The 20,318-nt window shown below is 36.1% G+C and overlaps 1 protein-coding gene across 4 annotated transcripts in view; it reads right to left on the reverse strand.

Annotated features, from left to right (window-relative positions):
• Positions 1-20,318, reverse strand: part of OLA1 (Obg like ATPase 1) — a 105,541-nt gene that overhangs the window by 21,097 nt on the left and 64,126 nt on the right. For all 4 annotated transcript variants that reach the window (XM_040069460.1, XM_040069461.2, XM_040069463.1 and 1 more), the window contains 2 exons: positions 18,070-18,150; positions 17,701-17,798 (listed from right to left, as the gene is read on the reverse strand). In XM_040069460.1, coding sequence (XP_039925394.1) covers positions 17,701-17,798; positions 18,070-18,150 — 179 coding nt within the window. The remainder of the gene's footprint in view (positions 1-17,700; positions 17,799-18,069; positions 18,151-20,318) is intronic.

Consider the following 20,318-nt stretch of genomic DNA (forward strand, 5'->3'; position numbering starts at 1 on the left):
GCCCGATGTCACTGCTTTTTAAAGGAGTAACAATTCGGAATCACTGTCCTAAGGAAACAAGACTTAAAACTCCTGGATAACCAGACTTCATGAGTTCTGCTCTTCCAAAATAAAACGCACATAAAGTCAGAAGTAGCCCATTATACCATACATGGTTAACAGTACCACTCACAACACAGGAAAAGCAGAAGAGGTGGCTGCAGTACTTGTATCATAGCTTGGCAGTAATTCATCTCAAAATCTGGATTTGGTACAATTTTTAAATAGCACTAATTATAGCATTGGACTTCATTACACTAACCAGTCAAATAAAGCAAATCAAAAGTGTTGTAATTTTAAAGTGTGCAAAAATTTTAAATTAAGTTTTCCTACTTGGTATCACAAACAGAGATCTAAAAGAGACGAAAGTAAAATCCAGGCTCTCATCACCAAATCTCCAGGCACGTGCCTTTAACATAAGGCCTTCCTTCTACAGCCCCACATCAGTATTGAGTTTCGCTCCAGAAAAAGGCAATTCCATCAGGAATCACCTACCTACCCAACCCTACTGCATCCTCAAGAGCAAGCTTGTCCTCTTCATGGAGTAAGGTTGGCCATAAAGGAAAGCTACACCCCTAAGCAGACAACCCTTTGGGGCAGGACGCTGATTCTGAAATGCACTGACAACCTTCATTGTGACATTTTCTGACTTTGAAATGTGCCCCATTACAGCATTAAGACACTTAATACAGCAGTACATAATTTTCAGTTTATAAAAAAGCACCCAATAAACATGCTGAATTCTAAACTGAACGTACTCGTTCAATACCCATTACACAAACCTCTCTTTGAGCTAATAGAGCTACAGTGAGCATTTGCCCCCCAACAGACTAGAAGCTGTTCTGCTGAAAGGTATCACAGGTACTTGCTAAGAGTACAGAAGCAAAATGACATAGTACCTCTGAATTTCATGCCATGGATTCCAAGGAGAAAAGTCTAGCAAGTACAGTTTCTTCTGATCCTTTTCCCTAAAACATGGCCACTTTCCCATCTAACAGTTCTTCACTGTTGCTCACTCTGCTTTCTTCTCCCTATGTTATTCTCCTGTCTTCAAAGCCTTCCATCCTGGTCCTACAGCTCTAGCAAGATGCTTCCAAATGTGACCCACAGAAGTGACACTTCACTGAATGCACACCTCCCTCCTACCCTTGCTTTGGTCACTCCCATGCTCCTACTTCCTTTTATCTCATTTGCAGGATTACCAGTTCTGGTCCTGGTCACAGACCCACTTCCTGCTCTCACTTCTTGCTGCAACATACAGAGGTACATCTGAGACACTTCCAAATTTCTGTTAGGTCTGCCCAATTCTTAAATTTAGCAACAGCTATTTAAAAGAAAAATTCCTTAGCCACTGTGTATCTCACAGTATTTAGCATTACATTAATCATCTACCACTGTACTTCCTTAAAATTTTGTCCAAAAAATAAATTCCACAAATACTGACATTTTGAAATTTGTTCTGTACAAATCCAATGCATATTGATGATTTTTTCCACTAAAAAGAGGACAAGGTAGTAACGTAATAGGCTGAAATAAACAAAGCTCAGGTATAAAATACCATTTTAATAAACAAAAACAAACAATCCACTGTACAGTTTAAGTACCAGAGACAATAAAGATATATATACCAGATAGATACAGTAATATGTATTATAAAGAAATATTAGATACAAGCTCTTCAGTGAAGTCTAGAAAAGCACAGAACATACAGTTGTACTGTTAGTGCTTCCAGTTATCAGATGAAATCTTGTCTTTATGCAGAAAAAGGACAAAAAAAAAAAAGGGGCATCTAAATACAGTAATCTGAAACACAGTAACACTAACCAACACTGTATCTTTCCTTGAGACAAAAACTTCTCTCTGAAAAAGATGCAGTTGATAGTTTCTCTAGAACATTCATAGCTATTGTATCTGTCCTTCTGGTACAATCCTGTGGAGCCTGCAACAAGAAATGCCATGAGTGCAAAAGACTTCCTATGACAATATTCTGGTCGAAGCTGTGCATGTCCTCAGCTTAGCTTTTCACCACAAAGAAAGCTCAACTATACATTATGAATCAATCAGAAAGAGGACATCTTTTTAATGTTTTAATATAAATAATGCAAAGTATGGAACTTCATAGTAATGAGGTATCTAAACCAGAAGCATTTCCCCAGCTCTACAGCAGTTAAAATTACATAATAATCCTTTACAGAGAAAGCTCTTACTGAATTTGAAAAAAAGCTTCTATGTTGCAATTTTCAGAAAAGCACCACGCTAAAAATGCATTCCACTCATTCAGAAACAACCCAGATGCAGTACTATAGAAGCTAAAGGTACTGCTCAATGCAATGATTCATAGTTTCTCTAATAGGAAGATTCAGCAGTTTTCAGACGAGACCTTTATTCCCTCTCTGAATAAATGATGCCTGAAATTTTTATTCTTGTTCTAATGGAATTTCAATGGCCTTCACTGCAAATCTACTGGAAATTTTCGCATATTAAGTGGAAAAAATTAAATGATGTTAACCACATTTTAATGTGATTAAGGCTGACAGGGTCATTATTTCTGCTAATCACTCAGTTTAAAAAGCTCAAACAAAACTTTGTAACAGCCAACGTTTTTTCTGATTTTCTGTATGCCTACTGTAGCTGAGAATTAAAGCCACTACTGAATATAAAACACAGCATATATCATAAAAGGATATATCAAATGTTTGCTGTAATTTGTACATGGACTTCATCAGAATTAATTTAATTTTTTTTAAAGGGGGGGAATCTTTCTTTCAGAATGTACAGCCCTTTACGTTTTTTGTCTTCCTCAATAGAAAGACAAAACAGAACACGGGAATATCTATTTATTTTCCTATAGGTCCTATTTGCTAGCGAACAAGAGAAAACATTTCTGCATGTCTTTACTGTTAACCAAAAGATACGCATAATCAGAGAAAATAATTTCTTAGAGTGTGTCTGTTAGGCTCTGCAATAAGGAGTTCCGCTTATCACCATTTAGGTTGGCATAAGCTGGAAAATGGGCACAAAGAAATAGAACAGAATGAGGAGCAAAGATTATAGAGTTTTCAGTGTCTGGTAGCTCACTCACATGGAGGATCAACAATAGGACAGAAAATTGAGGAGACTGCTGTTCTGGTCACAGGCTCAGCTCGAGAGGTACAGCCTTCCAGCCAGCCCTCTTGCTCAAAGGTTTGGCACCGGCAGCAGCAACTGTCAACAGAGCAACTCCCTAAGAACACAGAAGCTTTGAGGATGATTGCACAGGGCAGAAGGACTTCACTTAAAAAACAGACATAACTTCGTCTTGTTCATACTACCAGAGGAAGGGATATGTTGTTTGTGGGATTTGTGCTTTGTTTCTTTCTGGGTGGGAGGAGGCTGTTTTCTTAGGCTTGCGTTTTTGGCTTTTTGAGGGATTACCATTTTTCTGCCAAGATGACCACTGTAATGCTTACTGCCTGCTTAATAATTAATACCACCCTCCGTGAATCATCATTTCCAGATGACTTGTACCTCTCATGCCATGTTATCTCTTTCCTCACAACCTCTAAATTTACAGATGATTAAAAAAAAAAAAAAAAAAGGCAGGGGGGGAGCATTTCAGCATACATATTAATTTTTTTTCTAGGTAAGTAACTTGCTTATACTTAAGTTACTTTAGAAGGGAAAGAAAGTGCGGACAGACTGATTCACATCGATCATTCCCATATGGCTTAATAGATACATTTCAACCTTACTGAGTCACTAAAAACTGCTTCTTGAATTACAAAAAAAAAAAAAAAAAAAAAAACCTTAAAAAATTTAAAATAGTAAACAAGACTACTACCTTATTAACCTTAGGGTATGTGAAATATATCTGAAGAATATTTTATTTCTTTCCTACTCCTTGTCAAAGTGTCTGAACGCAGAGATGGTTAGATCTACTTTATGATTACAACAAAAAATGCTGAGTAAAAAAGATGGTAATTAATTATACACAAGTCTTTTCATATAAGACTTCTACTTCTTCATATCTCACATGCAATGCTAACTGTGTTTCAACAGCCAGCAGCTTTTTTTCCTAACAAACATTTGCTTCACACCTGAATACTTTCTATAACGACAAAAAGTCCAATGACATTAGATGACTTACTATCAAGGAACAAACTACATTAACATCAATACATTACAGCTGCAGCTTGTGGTGTTCTCAAAAAGAAACATTATTGGTATTGTTGCACTTTCTAGTTTTAGTGTGAAGCCATGCACTAGTGCATCAACTAACAACCCCACTGAATTCTTGTGCTCATCTAAGAAGGGACCCTGCTGAATGTCCTAATGCATCTTATTGTGAATCTTCAGCAAATAAAACTTCATGTATGAGCTCATGATGTGCTTTGCTGCTGGAAAGTCACAGGCTCTGTGGGAAGCTTTTTATCTTCCCAGCAGTCAGTTCTCTGAGAACATCAGTGCAGCTACTGTAGTTACCTGTAGATTACTTGTATTTTCTCACATCTGTGTCCAGCAATCTAAACCATGATGATAAAGGGTCATTAGGTTTTGAGTGAGGAAGGGGATGGACTAGACAATTTGCTCTGATAAGCTCCTTGTTGCGAGTGCCGGTTTAGAATGTGAAATGCGGGGTTATGCACATTCTCAACTCAAACGCCAGTGCTCTCAGAGCACCAATTAAATATCATGCTCAGCCCATCTCAAACTACATGAACATACCTTACCTGAAATGTTTACAATTAAAATATTGCAATAAACTAATTCTGTCATGGTAAGAAGGACATCAACTGTCTATTAGCCACAAAAGAATTCAGGTACAATTACTAAGATAACTGCTGTTTGGAGCACAGCAAAGCAATTTCCCACAGTGGGGCTTACAGTTCAATTTACCAGTTGGGCAAATATTTTGTGCTCTGTAGTGGTCCACAGAGTTAACAGTTACCTGTAACATTTGAGTAGTGTTATACTTGGAGAAAACTTTTTTCAACATAAACAGGTGTTTCAGCTTTATCCCTTCACATGAATACAGATTTTTTTTCCCAACCCTTTTCTAAGAACTCTTTTAAGATTTTAATTTAACATTAAATGCAAATTTTATGAAAGAGCCAATGGGTCTATTTCCCCAAGCTACTCACAATGAGATCTTGTAAGTTATAGGCTGCTTGGAAGAGGAATGAGAATAAGCACAATGTCACCTATAAAATTATATTAATCCTCAAGTAACTTGATGAAGTGGTAACAGGCTTTTTTCCCTTCTTCCTTATGGGATATGCTTAACTCAGTAAAAAATAGTAGAAATAATAAAAAAAAAACCCCAATCACATGAACTAAACAATAATGAAAGAAGGCTGCATTTTCATATCAAGTAAAACCAGGTTATACCACAAATACAGTGTACAGTTTCAATGACATGGTCAGCGACAGAACTGTGAGAAGCCTTTAAAATATTTATCATGAATTTTTGTGTCAAACTGCAGCGAGTACCATGGCATTATGTTAGGCAACAGATAAATACATGGAAATACAAATGAGCCATTAAATATTTCTTGGTCACTGTACAAACCATCACAAGGAATTCAGGGATTTAAGAGTATGAAGAATATAATTCCTACACATCCCTCGTCTTGAAATTAGAATAAAATAATTACCATTCAAACTCTAACTCATCAGCTTAGATAGTTCAAAAGGGGTTTTCTCCACTGCCCTTGCAGAGATGATGATATCCTGCTATGTTGCTTTTGAGTCTTAATTTCAAGTCAGTGAAGAAAAACAGAAGGCTGACTTTTACATAAAAAAGGTCCATTTCCAAATTACAATTATTGTAACAATACATGAGCTCATAATGGAATTTCTACCAAGATTCAAAGACAGCATTTGAAAACAAGCTCTTTTATTTTATCACTTAGTTTCATTTTAAACATATATATATATATATATATTTTCTAGTTCTGACTGCTGCACGAGAACTAGCTACATACACAACACTTTTCCTTTTTTTTTAAATCACTCCATGGTCTTCAATGAGGATGCATCATTTCAAGAACATTAGCAGTCTGCATTATCAGAAAAAAAGAATCCTTAATAATTATTCATACACCAAGTAGCTGTAAACCCAAATCATTTCAGAAGACCTGAATGTGTCAAGAACTTTGACAATTATGACTGGAGCCAGGAAACTGTAGCACTGCAGAATTTCTTATGAATTTTTCTAGTTACTTTTTATAAATGCTGTCCTAGATGACAGCTTAATGTGTACCACATGCAATATTTATTCTTCTTCAGTGTCAGACTGTCTAGCCATCCAAGGGAATACAAAGAATGTCACTTATTAGGATAAAAGCACAAGGAAGGTAATCAAGGACATATGTAACATCAGCCAATCATGCCCTATTTCAACAGCCTATTCCATTCATAACAGTTCAACAATTATTTGCTTACTGATAACTTGCTTTCAGGCTGTTTGTGTTACCCATAATGGTGGTTTGCATTTATTTTGCTCTTTAGAATTGGACACTTGCTGCGCCATGCATGTTTGTCAAAACTTTCTATCTTCTGTCAAAAATAGCTTTAGCATATCAAACAATTTCTGTTCGTCAGAAATCAGTAATAGAACATTCTAGTTTCCTTCTGTGTCAATAGGGTACTAACACAACTAGAGACCAGAACAAAAGGCTATCAAACGCCACACACTACTGCAAGACAGGCAGCTAAACCCATGTTACTATTTACTGTACTTTGATCATATAGCTGCGTCTTTATGAAAAGCTTACTACAAAAATTAGACTCTGAATGGAATGGAAATGTACCTCAACAAGTCACTGTCTCAGCACAAAGACATTTAACCTTGCTTTTAAGCTTGAAAACGACATTTCTTACTAGTACTCCATGGCTCTTTACCATACTTCAATTTATTTATTTATTTTACCAAATGCCTATATGAAATACTTGTAGACATCTTATCTGGTGATTCTGATCTATATGATGGATCAAGTTATGAAAAAATGATAGTTCACAAAGACAAGTAAAGACAGGCAGATAGAGGGAGCCAAAGACAAACATTTACCCTCCGTAAAGTTATTTTTAAACAATACTACTAATAATAATTTTTGAAAATCCTATGGGAAACTGAACACACATGCACATGCATGCACACTTCATTAATCTGAATATCCTGGGACATAAAGATTTTATTAAATAAAAAACAGGTATGCATTTAATGAGCTTCTGAAATAAAACATAAGCTGGAAGTACCATCACATGTTTTAGATCGGCAACATTGTGCAGGTTTTCAATGTATTAGGTGTAAGATTTTATTTTCTTTTTTTCTTTTTTTTTTTTCTTCTTTAATAAAAGCCATTTGGATTTAAAAACATTTTTGCTTCAGGAATGTACTACTGTGCCAATGCATGAGAACAAGAAGACTCAGTATACAATGAATCTGATTAAACCCAATGAAGTACAAAACCAACATATGCATTTAAATCTCTTTCAAATAATTATCTTCTAAACATCTCTTCAGGCTTCAGAAACTAATACCAGAGCATAGCAAGTCCGAAATATCATTTGGATTTACATTCTACTTAATTTCTCTCCAAATTAGCAATAATTAAGCTCAAGCATTGGTAATACAGGATAACAAGACACTCATACCCAATGCCTCATCTGACAGTTCTTCAATTAAACATATATAATGTACAAACTTTCCTCTCCAATTTAAATATGAACATGCATCTATTCCTGGTTTCCAGACAAGGATACATGGTTCCATCCACTGTAAGACTAGTGACTACCAATATCTGAACATTAGCCATCCATATTAGTCACTAGAAGAAACTCTATCTGTGAATATAAAATATTATGCCAAAACTTTAGAAGGTAGGATATGTTTCTTGGGAAAAACAAGCAGTTAAAGGAAAACATGTTTCCCTGTACTTAATACAAAATAACGAGCTGTAAATAACCATAAAATTAAAACTGTTTTTTAAAAAAATGCATCTGAGTTTCCAAATAATCATCAATGAAAAACGTGTCTATCAATTGTGAAACAACGAAGTCACTTAGAAAAAGGAAACTTTAAAAAAGGGTGCCAAAGCCACAGGAACCTACATTTCCAATTGTATAAAAGAACATCCTCCTCGCATATTATTTTTCCATTTATAATAAACGTTTGAATGCCTGATGTTTCCATGCACTCCCTATTTATAGAAAACAGAACAATGTTACAGAACGTATTCCCCAGAGAAGGAGATGTTGCAGACCATTCACAAAGAACTATTCCAAGATGAGTATTTTTCCCAGACCCTACAGGTATCTCAAATACCATGCACATGAAGAAATATGGTATAATAATGGTGAAATAAAATTAGCTTCAACCAAGAGAACTTAAAGATATTAACACAATTCTATAGGAAGTGGTAGCATGAAATTTTTCGAGTAATGAATTCAATAAGCAGAATTTTAGATGGATAAACAGGTACTTGTCTGCAAATCAAACACTGCAATACTGAGTAACACATCACAAAAAGAAAGATACCTATCGACTGGGACATTGTTCAAGAGGTGGTATTAGAGCAATACTGATTGCAGTTCTCAATCCAAAATACCAAAGCTTTGTGAATGTATTTTCTTGCTATTTCTTAACGAAAGACAATATTATCAAAGTGCTTTAAAAAAAAAACATCTAAAATCAAAGCTCATCTGCCAGTTATTTCAACTGTTGATGTGCCTAACACGAGAGTTTTCCTCCCAGAACCGACCAGTTACAGGCAGTGAGGAGGTATTCAGATCCTCACACACGGGAGGAGCTACTCCCATCACACCAGGTGAGACCACAGCCACTCACCTCCAAAGTCATTCACCAGCTTCCTCTCCATCTTCTGATTCTCAATAGACCCTCACAAAAACAACTGCTGGTTTTTAAATGCCAATGTCAGATACAGGAACAGTGACCCAAAAGATTGGGACACAACCTCATAGCATCTATTTTCCCCTTGATTTGAAAGAGAAATTTATTTGCTTTAAGGGCTACACACAACCGGTATGTTCTCGGCTAACAATGTTCATTCATTCTGAAAGGCACGGGGCTTAATGAATTAATAAAAGGAAGAAATAAGTAACTTAATATTCAGTAACTTAAGGATAAATGACTGCTAACAAGAATAACAATCTCATGCAAAAATCTCTACTAGTTTATTTGTAAAGCAAAACAGGACAAAAACTCTCCCTATTAAAAACCCCCAAATCCTACTTTCTAGGATAAGATCTGCTCATTAATGGGACATTAATGAGCTTGTAAGGGAAACCACAGCATACGCAGATCAGTCTTTACACTTTCTCTGCCAAAATTCCCCCCATATGCAGAAAAAGATAACTTGATAAACTAGAGCCTATTAGGAGATAGCATTTTAATACAAAGAGAGAGGCGTAACTGGACCTTTGCAATTTGTATCACTAAGTATTTTTTGAATCAACAATAAACAGAAAAATGTATCAGAACAAAGCTCAGTCTCCAAGAAAATTTAGACACTCATTTGCAATCAAAGAATAATCCTAATCCCCAGGAAATTTAATTCAGGAAACTATTTCACCTTACTTTATTCTCCTTCCTCCTCCTATAATCACTATTATAGCCAAAAATTAGTGCAGTGAAGGTGACTGTGCTTCTAACACTCAACAATCCAAAAGAAACAAAGTCTGTTCTACTTCTCCACTACTAATGATGTTTCTCATCAGGATCCTCAAATGTGAAGGAGATTTTAACATCACTATCTACAGGCTTACATGCAAACTGCTTTACTCTAAAATAAGTAAGAGTGGCATTCACTACTGAACTATTTACCACTAAAATTAGGACTTGAAATCTACATCTGAGATAATGACACAACAGTGAGATGACAGCACTGATATTGTGGTTAGTACCCTATTCTCCTCCAAACATTTCTGAGAACCTGTTGATGAGGTTGTGTTGATGATGCTCAGGACTAACAACCCCGGAATGAAACATACTGTAAATTCCAGAATCTGGTCCTCAATGTGAAAGCTGGTTTATTAAGCTGCTCACCTTCCTGCTTTCTTCCATTCTTTAACAAAGACTAGTGAGTAAAGCACAGTTTCTCCTTCACTTTTCCCATTTTGGTGTTTAGGACATCACTGTCTTGGAGTATTATGAAAGAGAAAGGCCTCTTCTCCTAAATATAAGCTAGTCTGAATCTAAAAACTTACAACATAAAAAGCAAGCTGAGACACTCTGAAGCTAAAAATCTCACTAAAAGAGTATTAAAAAAGGTATAAAGCTACCGAAAATCCCCAAACTATATAGTATATTCATTTTACTAATATAGTAAACCTATATTAAACCATACATTGGTAAAACTATGCTTTAACCTATCATAAATACAAGGGAATCGTTGCTTAGCCAGCTAAGCCAGTGGCAGCATTGCTCAGTGAGGGACCACAGCTACATACAACAAAGACTTAGATGACTGAGCACGTTTGGATGGCCTCTGAAAAAGAGGACTGGCTGAACACAGTGTCTTTGCAGACATCATCCAGGAGATAAATCACTGATAACATTCCAGAAAAAAAAAAGTAATTATTAAACAATATTGGTATTTTCATTGGGAAACTTGATTTTAAAGTAGACAACATTTCCCAAAATATTTTGTCTACTATTTCACCAAGCATAAAGCACCAAGACTTACAGGGAAATAGTGAAGAAAACTGAGGCATAAAGCACAAGTTTCTCCACCGTGGAAAGTAAGCAGCAGAGAACTGAAGCACTTTACACAGCATACTGGGAAAAAGGAAGAACAGTTACCCACTACACAATAACAAAATTTATACTCAAAAGACATCTCTGCATCTCAGGTTTGCTTCTGAGCAGTTGAAGCTTTCTGTGGTTTTAAACAAGAACTAAGCTCAAAATAATTTTGTACCTCATTATGCATCCAGAGTCAGAAACATTGCATTGCAATAAATGACAAAATTTACATCATTGTCTTTGAGAACGTCACCACATATTTTTGTGGAGGTCCCGATCTCTGCTGCTCTGTTATTTAGAAACTGAAGTAATCCAAGTTGTGTAAGAATTGATTTGGAATCTAATCCAACATTATTCTCTTCCTTAGTATTTAGTATCTTCAATAAACACGTGCTGCTTAAGAGTCAAAAATATTTCCATTGAACACCAAGGAGAAACAAAGCTTCTTAAGCGTTCAGACAGTGTATACTAATAAAGAAGCCCTTTCTTACCCTTCACAGGTTTGGAAACTTTTAAAGCAGTTAAGTTTTTGCTCATTGCAAGTTAGCACTAGATTCTGTGCTGCTTTAGATTTTGCCTATGAAAGCCCAGGAGTTTAAATAACATATCATACTAATTACTTGATTCCTCAACTGCCATGGCAGATTAAAAGAAGCATCATTAGCAGACAGCAATTCATAAGACTACACAAGCCAAGTATAAAAACTGGTAGGGCATCCAAACATCCATAGCTGCAGCCATTCAACATCACAACTGAACCCACAGAACTGCGTATAAACAGACCAGAAACTACAGTGGTGACGGCCAAAACAAAGAACTAAGAAACACTGAGAAGAGCATCTGCACAGAGAAGAAGAAAAAGAAGAGAAGATGGGAAGCAATGCCAAACTGTTCAAAGGGAGGTCTGGATGATATGCAGCTAATAAGACAGGGATCACACACACAGCAATGAAGTGGAGAAGTTGCTTGCGGCTGACACGGATGCTCTTAGAGTACAAGGGGTGGGTCATGGCTGCTGTGCTGGTTTTGATGCTGTGGGATGCTGGGCTGTCACGTGTCACTCAGAACGATGGAGACTGTTCTTCATTTCCCTGCTCACCCGGCTCTCTTCAGCCTGCGGCCTTTGAGGAGTTCTAAGCATAGTGTGATGGTACCTTCATTTGCCCAGGACAGGCCTTCCCAAAATCCAGGTTTCCCTCTACCATGACCATCTCTCTCTTTATTATTTCAAGAGTAACATATTCTAAGTAAATTACTGAGGTTTTATCTCCTGACTTTGCAACCTACACTTTAGCTGTTTAGTAGTGCCATGCTGTAATCAGGTGGACCAGAATTTTTGAAAAAAAGCATTACCATACAACCTTGTCTATTTTTAAAACATACAGAAACAACTTATTTGAAAAATTTTACTGTCCTAATACACAGGAACCAAAACATTTGGCACAGAGCAAACTTACTATCAGAGCTAAACCATCACACCTGGGCAAAAGGTGAACGCTGGAGTGGAGACAGACTCCAGAAGGTGCTTTTGTGTCTGGAGTGAGGTTACACACTGAAGTTGAGAATGGGACCCATCTTTCCATGCTTAAAGACATTTCCCAATACCTGCTATTAGCCAAACAATATGCACTCACATTCAAACAGACAGGGGACTCCAGAGGGCAGGCAGAAGAAAGCAAAGCAGGAAGTCTGGTGAAAGAAATCATCCAGACCAAAGGACTGGGCTGGAACTAAGCCAGCAAGAATGGGATGAAATCAAAGGAGAGGGAATCTGGCAAAGACCCACGGAGAACACATCAGCTAGGAAAATGGTGGCGCAAAAAGTACGGGATAAACAGAAGAGCTAAACGAAGTCACTGGAATCGGTAAAACAGGAGACTACAGGAAATCAATTGGCAATGTCAAGACAAGGTGCTGGAAAGAAAACAGACTGCCATTTGGTTGATGGATGACTAATTAATTTGCATTCATTAATTCATTTGTATAAGAAACAATAAAGAATAACTGTTTATTAAGCAAACAATATTCACTATCCCCTACTACACTAGGTAAGTGCTCTATGAAAAACATATGCAATTCTCTCGTTTCGACAGCCTGAGCTCTAAGATACTCTCTCTCAGTCAGGCGGTAAGGATGTAGCAGGATGTCTAACTTCTGGATATGGTTAGCTTTGAATATCTTGACTCCTCAACTTGTGTGTGCAAAACTTTACTTGTACCCGGATAACATAAATCATCTCCTAATAATCTTTTAAAGTGTTTCAGTTGTAAGGCAGGAACAAGAATTGTAATATATTTTTAAAAATATTATTTTCCGCATTTGTCAGCATAGAAGACAACATTAAAATCATTAAGCAGCTATGTCAAGAAAACATCTCAGCACCACCTTGGCATTACAATTTATGATTTTAAAATTCCTTCAAATAATTTCTCAAGTAGAAATTGGAATAAAATGCAACTGCCTAAACATCCATACCTGCAGAAATACAACAAGAACTCTAAGTCACCATTTATTACCATAAATGGTAATAAATAACTCCACTTATAACTTTGTTTCCTAACTAGTTTAAAAGTGAAAGACCAAGCGAAACACATTAATTCATACTGAAACCTATGGAGTGTTCCTTTTACTTGACCCTCGACATTCCTTTCTTCATGTCAGATTTCCCTACCCCCTCCATTTTTTTTTTTTTTTTTTTTTTTTTTTTTAATATTCAGAACATCTGATGCAGTATGAAAAAGTTGAATAGAAAAGGATTATTCACTCTCATAATACAAGATCTAAGGAGCATCAAATGAAATTATGATGTGGCAGATCCAAAACAAGCATAAGGAAGTACTTCTACACATAGCACATAGTTAAGCTGTGGAAGTCCCTGCTTCAGGATATTGGGATACCAAAAAGTATACTTGGGTTCAAAAGGTGAATGGGTAAATTTATAGAATAAAAATCAGTCAAGAAGTATTAACCACTAGTATATCATATCTGGCTTAGTCAGTTCTACAATAACAGATTGCAAGAAGCTGGATGCATATACTCTGTTTGCTTAATCTGTTCCTATAATCTTCCCTGGACATCTGTTAGCGGCCTGTCAAAAACATGATACCAGAAAAGATGGACCTTTCATCTGACCTAATTATATCTCGTCTAGCTTAAGAACACTAAAAATGCTATGAAAATTAATGGGCAAAATTTTATTTATATGACATATATGTCACTTTTCTAAATACACAGGAGCAAAATACTAAGCCCCCTATCCTATCAACACCGATCAGCATTTTCAACAGAATGCCTACTGTAACATTTTGAGGAAAAAAACCTGTTAAAATTATGCGAACATACATTTGGATATTCAACAAGACTGAATTATATTAGAGAAAACAATGTTCAGAAAACCAAAATTAAGTCTCAGACAATTTAGTTACAATGCCAGAGATACTAGAAATCTTTAGCAACATAACTGGCTTTTTGAATTCCAGTCTAGCATAGGATGAAATTCACTTTATTTGACCTGAGAAGTTGAGTCAAAAGATCAGTTAAGCAGCTTTAACATAAACAGTATTTCCGGTGCTTGCTCCAAGTCCAAAATACCAAACCAAATACAATGCTAAGCACAGTCCACTACATTCACTCATTAATTAGCTCAATATATTTCATACTTAGAACCCATCCTATGAGCTACTAGAAGTACACTCTTTAGCAAGATTGAAATGTAAAAGCTTAAATTAGATGAAGGGCTGATAAATCTGATATCGTGGATTTATGTTACATAAAGAGAATGCAGTTTTAACTGATTATTATTATTATTACCATTACTATTTTGAATATTTTCAAGGTAAAACTAAAATACAGTATACCATGGTTAAGATACTAGATCCAGATTTTTTAAAAAATTAGGAATTACTAAACGAAGAATTTAAGTATTCATTGAGAACACAGCAGTACATATTAAGAATGGTTTCAGTGGATTCCCCCATAAACATCGAGATTACTGTCATCTGATCATAACACAAGTGCGACTAACACAGCTGCCATGTCAGCTTCTCTTCAGGGGCTAGGTCTTAATCATAAATCAACTGAATGACTAATTCAACATTGTTAAAACCAGCAAGTAACTGCTTGGAGCCATTCCAGTTTTTACATCTTTCAAAAGGTCAATACACCTACTCAAACACACAATAGTCCTATCTTTCACAGTGTTTTCTTCTTTTCTTGGATTGAAAAATAACACATTGGCACTTAAATATAAGTGTGTTTTAACTAACGATTATAATGTTCATTAATTCTGAAAGAGTCACCCAGTAAAACAAAGACAATTTTAGTTTTCCTCTACACCCCAAAATCAAAAAGCCTCTCCTCTCCTTTGCTGTTTTTAAACACTTTTATAGTTGCAAAAGTCTGATGAAAACATTTTATGGCCGAGCATTCCCTGCATTAACCTTCCCTTTGTTATAGTAATATTATGAATTAAGCTCAGAAATTAAGATTTTTTGAGAAGAATGACTACAACTAAATGCGGCTTGTATTTCAAATATGAATACCTACTCCTCAAAATAATAACAAAAATCACAAAGTGGCATCTAACAATAAAATATATTCTGATCATTTACATCTCCTTGCACCACATAAATGACAGAAGCCTACCGTTAGCATCCTTCATAGAAAACATTTATTCTGCTCTTAAATATAAAAGCTGTGTTGCATAAACAGAGGATTTAAAACTGTGGCAGAGTAGCTGAAGGAAAGGAAATGGCAATCTTTCTGGTTCTAGTAGATGCCTTTCCCTATCACACAATGTTTCCCACTCATAAATACATGACAAATACTTCCTCAATCATTTTTTACGAGCAGGGATGCACAGGGGGTAGTCAATGGCTAGCTTGAGGGAAAATAGGAACAGCAGGAGGCAGAAACTGTACTGAAAATGGCTATGTGGTAAATTCTCTTCTGGAACATCACTCAGATACCCAGGCTTTGATCTTTCAGCTACAATTACACTCACATCCGTGAGATCTGGGTATACTTTTTAAAAACGAAATCATTAATTGTAATAGAAACAGTTAAACGGTTTCATTATTTGACTCCTCAACTCAAACACCTGATTTTTTACAAATTAAAAATCGCAATTTATCCAAAGATTTGCTTCCAATTGGGTTTAACTACGTCATCATCACAACTAGTCTCACAAAAACCATGGGGTGACTGGCGACAGCTAAATCACAGACTGGCGTCGCCTAAGTAGTCTGGCTACCATTAGGGTCTGGGAAATGGTATTTACTGTACAATTAGAGCCAGCGAGCTCTACCTGTAATCATCCAAATACAGGTGTGAGGATCCTTTTTTGGACAGGGAAACCGACTCATCCATTTTCACATAAACTTCCATGTCTGTACTGTTACAGCAAACCTTAAGAAACCACAGCATTTTTACTTTCAAAAAAGTATCACCTTACAATAACAGAGCAAATGCGACTACCCCGATTTTAAGTACTTCCTTGGGTAGAACCACTTCTTATATTTAAATTGTCATGCCCAAAAATATTTAGAGGAAAAAAAAATTAAAATTATAAAAATTGGCCAAATATGAAGAGCTTAAATTATTATATTGCTTGTCAAGTCTGTTCTGAAGTCTGTGTTTGGGACTGAGAGAGTTTGCTATTAAAATACATAAAATTTTGTTCTTTAGTACCAACACAAAATGTCTTGGAGTATCAAAAGGACAGTTTTAGTTGCAGTAATTTCACAGAATTTATTCTAATGATTTATTGGAGTTAACCATCTGACATTAATTATTGTTTTGGCTCCCAGTCTATGAATGTTTATTTTTCAGTTTAAAGCCTTCTCACTCTTTGATATCATATGGAAATGAGAATTTTTAATGGAAAATTGAAACCATGTGCATCTAAGTACTTAATGAAGTACAGGGAGAAACAGAGGGTGTACTTTAGGAGAATTCAGATATTCTGCTTTAGATACTTTTGACTTGTTTGGATGAGTTACACGCATATATCTCTTCACAAACATACATTTACAGATCTTCAAAGTATCTCGCAAGTACAGTGTTTAAAATTCTGTTTAATTAAGAAAAGGTTTGCTATTTGGTTGGGGTTTTTTAAACTAAACACACTGCTATAGATTTTCCTTCGTCATATACTAACTACCCAATCTGTTCCCTCCTCCACAGAGCGGTATTTATGCCACCTAGTGCTTCCAGTGACACGCTAAATGCTGCACTTCCCAACAGTGGATTCCCACCATATGTCTGCCATGCTAGGACTGGTTCTTCATCCAGTTCGCTGAATGTCTGATAGATTGATTTTGTAACCATCACACATCCGAGTCATAATATTGATATCAGAAACACCTGACTAAAACCGGAGCTGTTCATGGCATTCAAGCCCATCAGAAGAGGCCTGTAAACCACCAGTAACACACAAGAAGTGGCAAGAAAGCCAGGCACCCGACTGCAAACAGAAGAGTAACGTTAAAATGTGCAATTTTGTTTGAAAGACTTCAGTGCAACTCACATAGCTTCAGTCTTCTGGCATTCAATTCATTCTTTTGGAATGAAAGATGTTCAGACAACCACCATTATAGAACATGATAAAGCCATATGCTTATTTAAATTAGTACTTCTAAATCTAATCTATTTTCTTCAAAGTTAATGGATTCATGTTAAAACGCAGGGATGGAAAGCATATTCTTTTCTGCAGTTTCAGTCAAGGTTTCACCATATGCATTGTAGTCGCCATATGACAGCATGTCAGTGGGAGCAAAACAAGGAACAGAAGTACAAGATTCGTTCGTAGAGCTATTTTAATTAATATCCTTGTTGATCTAAATGTGCAAGGAATTACTGACCATTGAAAAATGTGAAAGAGAAATACAAATTTAGACATTTAACCTGTACACACTCACCACTTGTTTTTCTTTCTAATGTAGTCTTTCTCAGAGAGATTAACCAAGTAGATCATCGGTTTTGAAGTAAAAAACAAATGTTTGTTCAAAACATCAATCTGGAAGTGAGAACAGAGGGGTAGAATTTTAAAAACAGTTGATATCAACTCAAATTATTTTTATAATCATTTTCCTCGTGGCACATCTGAGAAGGTTACAGAATTCAAGTGTAATACATGAATCACAGATAAGCATAGATTCAGCTAATAAATTTAGCATTCAATACACTATGAATATGAAATCTAAAAAATAATTTAAAAAAATTTAAAAAGAACCAGTAACAGGTAGCAAAATTAGAAGTCAATTCATGAAGTAATATTTATAGCCTACCTCTTTGTCATTCCAATCATGATAGAAGCGGACAGCTTTCTTTTCATCTATTACCCATGTCTTGATTTTGCACATTACGTCCTACGCAAGATCAAAAAAAAACCCCAAAGTCAAAAACTCAGCTGGATATCAAGACTATTCTCTTCCATAAACAAGGCATGTATCAATTAAGATTCAAAACGTACACACAAACTAAGAATTAGATAATACCTTTTAGAAACAAATTTTTACTCTCCCGAAAAACCACAAATTGCTGCTATACGTGTCACTAAAGAGCAATACGGAGTATTAAAGTCATCCAAATCCCACATTTAGAAAGTTACATACACAACACTCAAGTATCATCTCTTGTCACCAAGAACATCAGCAGAGCTCATAAAATATATGTAAAAATCAGTACATTTAGACTGCTTTTCGAACTCAGTAAGACGCAACATTTCAGCATCCAGCGGGAGAGACCACGCACAATATAAACATGCCATTAAGAAAAGGGAATGGGTGGGACAAAACACAGCAATTTTTTTTTTTTTAAATTGTGAGCAAAAGAAATGGAGCCTATTATTGATGATCCACCCTCAAGAAATTAATTCAAACGGCCAAAGCCCTTTTTATTCCGCATTAATTTTTCGCCAACACCTTCTCCCTCCCCCCCCAAAATGAAACCTGCCAAAGCCTCCATTACACAATGGCAAGAGCCTTGCACTGGTGACCTCCAACCAGCTGCATTCACTTTCAGAACATCTCTCTCGGCAGGAAATCTAAAGGCCTTTTAGTTAGCAAGCTAGTGTGCATTCAGAAGGAGTAACTGCAGGAAGAGCCCAATGTGCTTTGTTTCTCTGGCCTTTCTTCACAGAAAGATTAATCATCTGTGAAATGGAAACGGCAAACAGCAAGTGACACAAACTGAACCCTTCAAGCCTTTCCTCATCAGTTTTGTGGTCGTGAATCCGAAAGCTGCGTGTGGCACGGTTTTCCTTACAGGCAGGTGTTAATAAAAGGCTCTTGGGTCTAAAAGGTCAAACTCTGCTCTTCTAGGAGTAGTACATTTTAGAGTCGCCTATTTTTTGTTGTAGATAATTTATGATCGTGCTTTAAATAATGTATTTTTTAAAGTTGTAATTGATGTAACTGAGCATTAAGATCTTTAAAATACAAGGAAACATTCCAGGAACTGTTGAGCACACAACATTTTTTGCACTTAATGCTATGCAGTTGAAGTACATTTATAAACAACCACAAATAACATCAGTATTTACTACTGTCTTTTCTAGTCTTGCAGTTGCTTTAGTGGAGGAAAAAAAAATTAAAAGAAAAAGCTCTTCTAAATCTTCAGATCCTGATTTGAAACACTCCAGGAACAGGACTCCCCACAGATTTTAACAAGGAAGGGGCAAGCTAAAACTTTTAATGAAATCTAACATGTTCTGCCTAAGAATAATCACTTTTACTCTCCTATAACTGAATTTCACTCATAAATGTTTAAAAGTGGCTAATATAACACCATTTCCTACAAGGAGAAGATCAAAATGCTATATTACAAATGCATTATGATTAAAAAAGCACTGTGCAGCTTTGCTATTAACTGTTCTTTAAACCCTAAAAGGCTTCCCATAGATCTCACTTGGCACTGCATATACAACCTTTGACAAGTAATGTAGACCATTTTTATTCATTGCCTAAAATTGTAGGCAATTATGTGCGTCACACTGGCCACCTGCAAATTCTGAATGCCTGCTCCAGTTGTCAGAGCAAAAAACTAATGTCGGAGGGGATTAATCTAGGGGGAGAGAGTCCTCTTTAATGGCTCCAGCAGGTGAAATGGCCCAGCTGGTTACTATGATGAGTGGCCAGAACAGCTTATGTAGAGACATGCAACAAGATTACACATAAAGAAGAAAACAGTGGTACCATCTTATCTTTAACCCTATATGCTTTCTATTTTTTAATTAATCAGTGTAAACAAGATAAGGGAAGCAATTCTACCAGTAAGTACTTTTCACTTAAGATCTTTATTCTCAGCCTCTCTTTGGGTAGATATACACAAAAATCAACACAATCACCAAGATTCCTGTTCAGCAGTGAAGGAATTCTGGTTACACACTATTTTGGGTTTTGAATTAATTCTGTAGGCACCTACCACACAGCTTTCAGCATTACAGTTTCCCCCACAATAGCAATGCATTGGTACATATAAATTGGAGTCAATAAAAAACTGACAGAAATAAACTGCTACAGCAGAAGTCACCAGA

Source organism: Hirundo rustica, chromosome 7, assembly GCF_015227805.2.
Source record: "Hirundo rustica isolate bHirRus1 chromosome 7, bHirRus1.pri.v3, whole genome shotgun sequence".
Taxonomy (NCBI): Eukaryota; Metazoa; Chordata; class Aves; order Passeriformes; family Hirundinidae; genus Hirundo; species Hirundo rustica.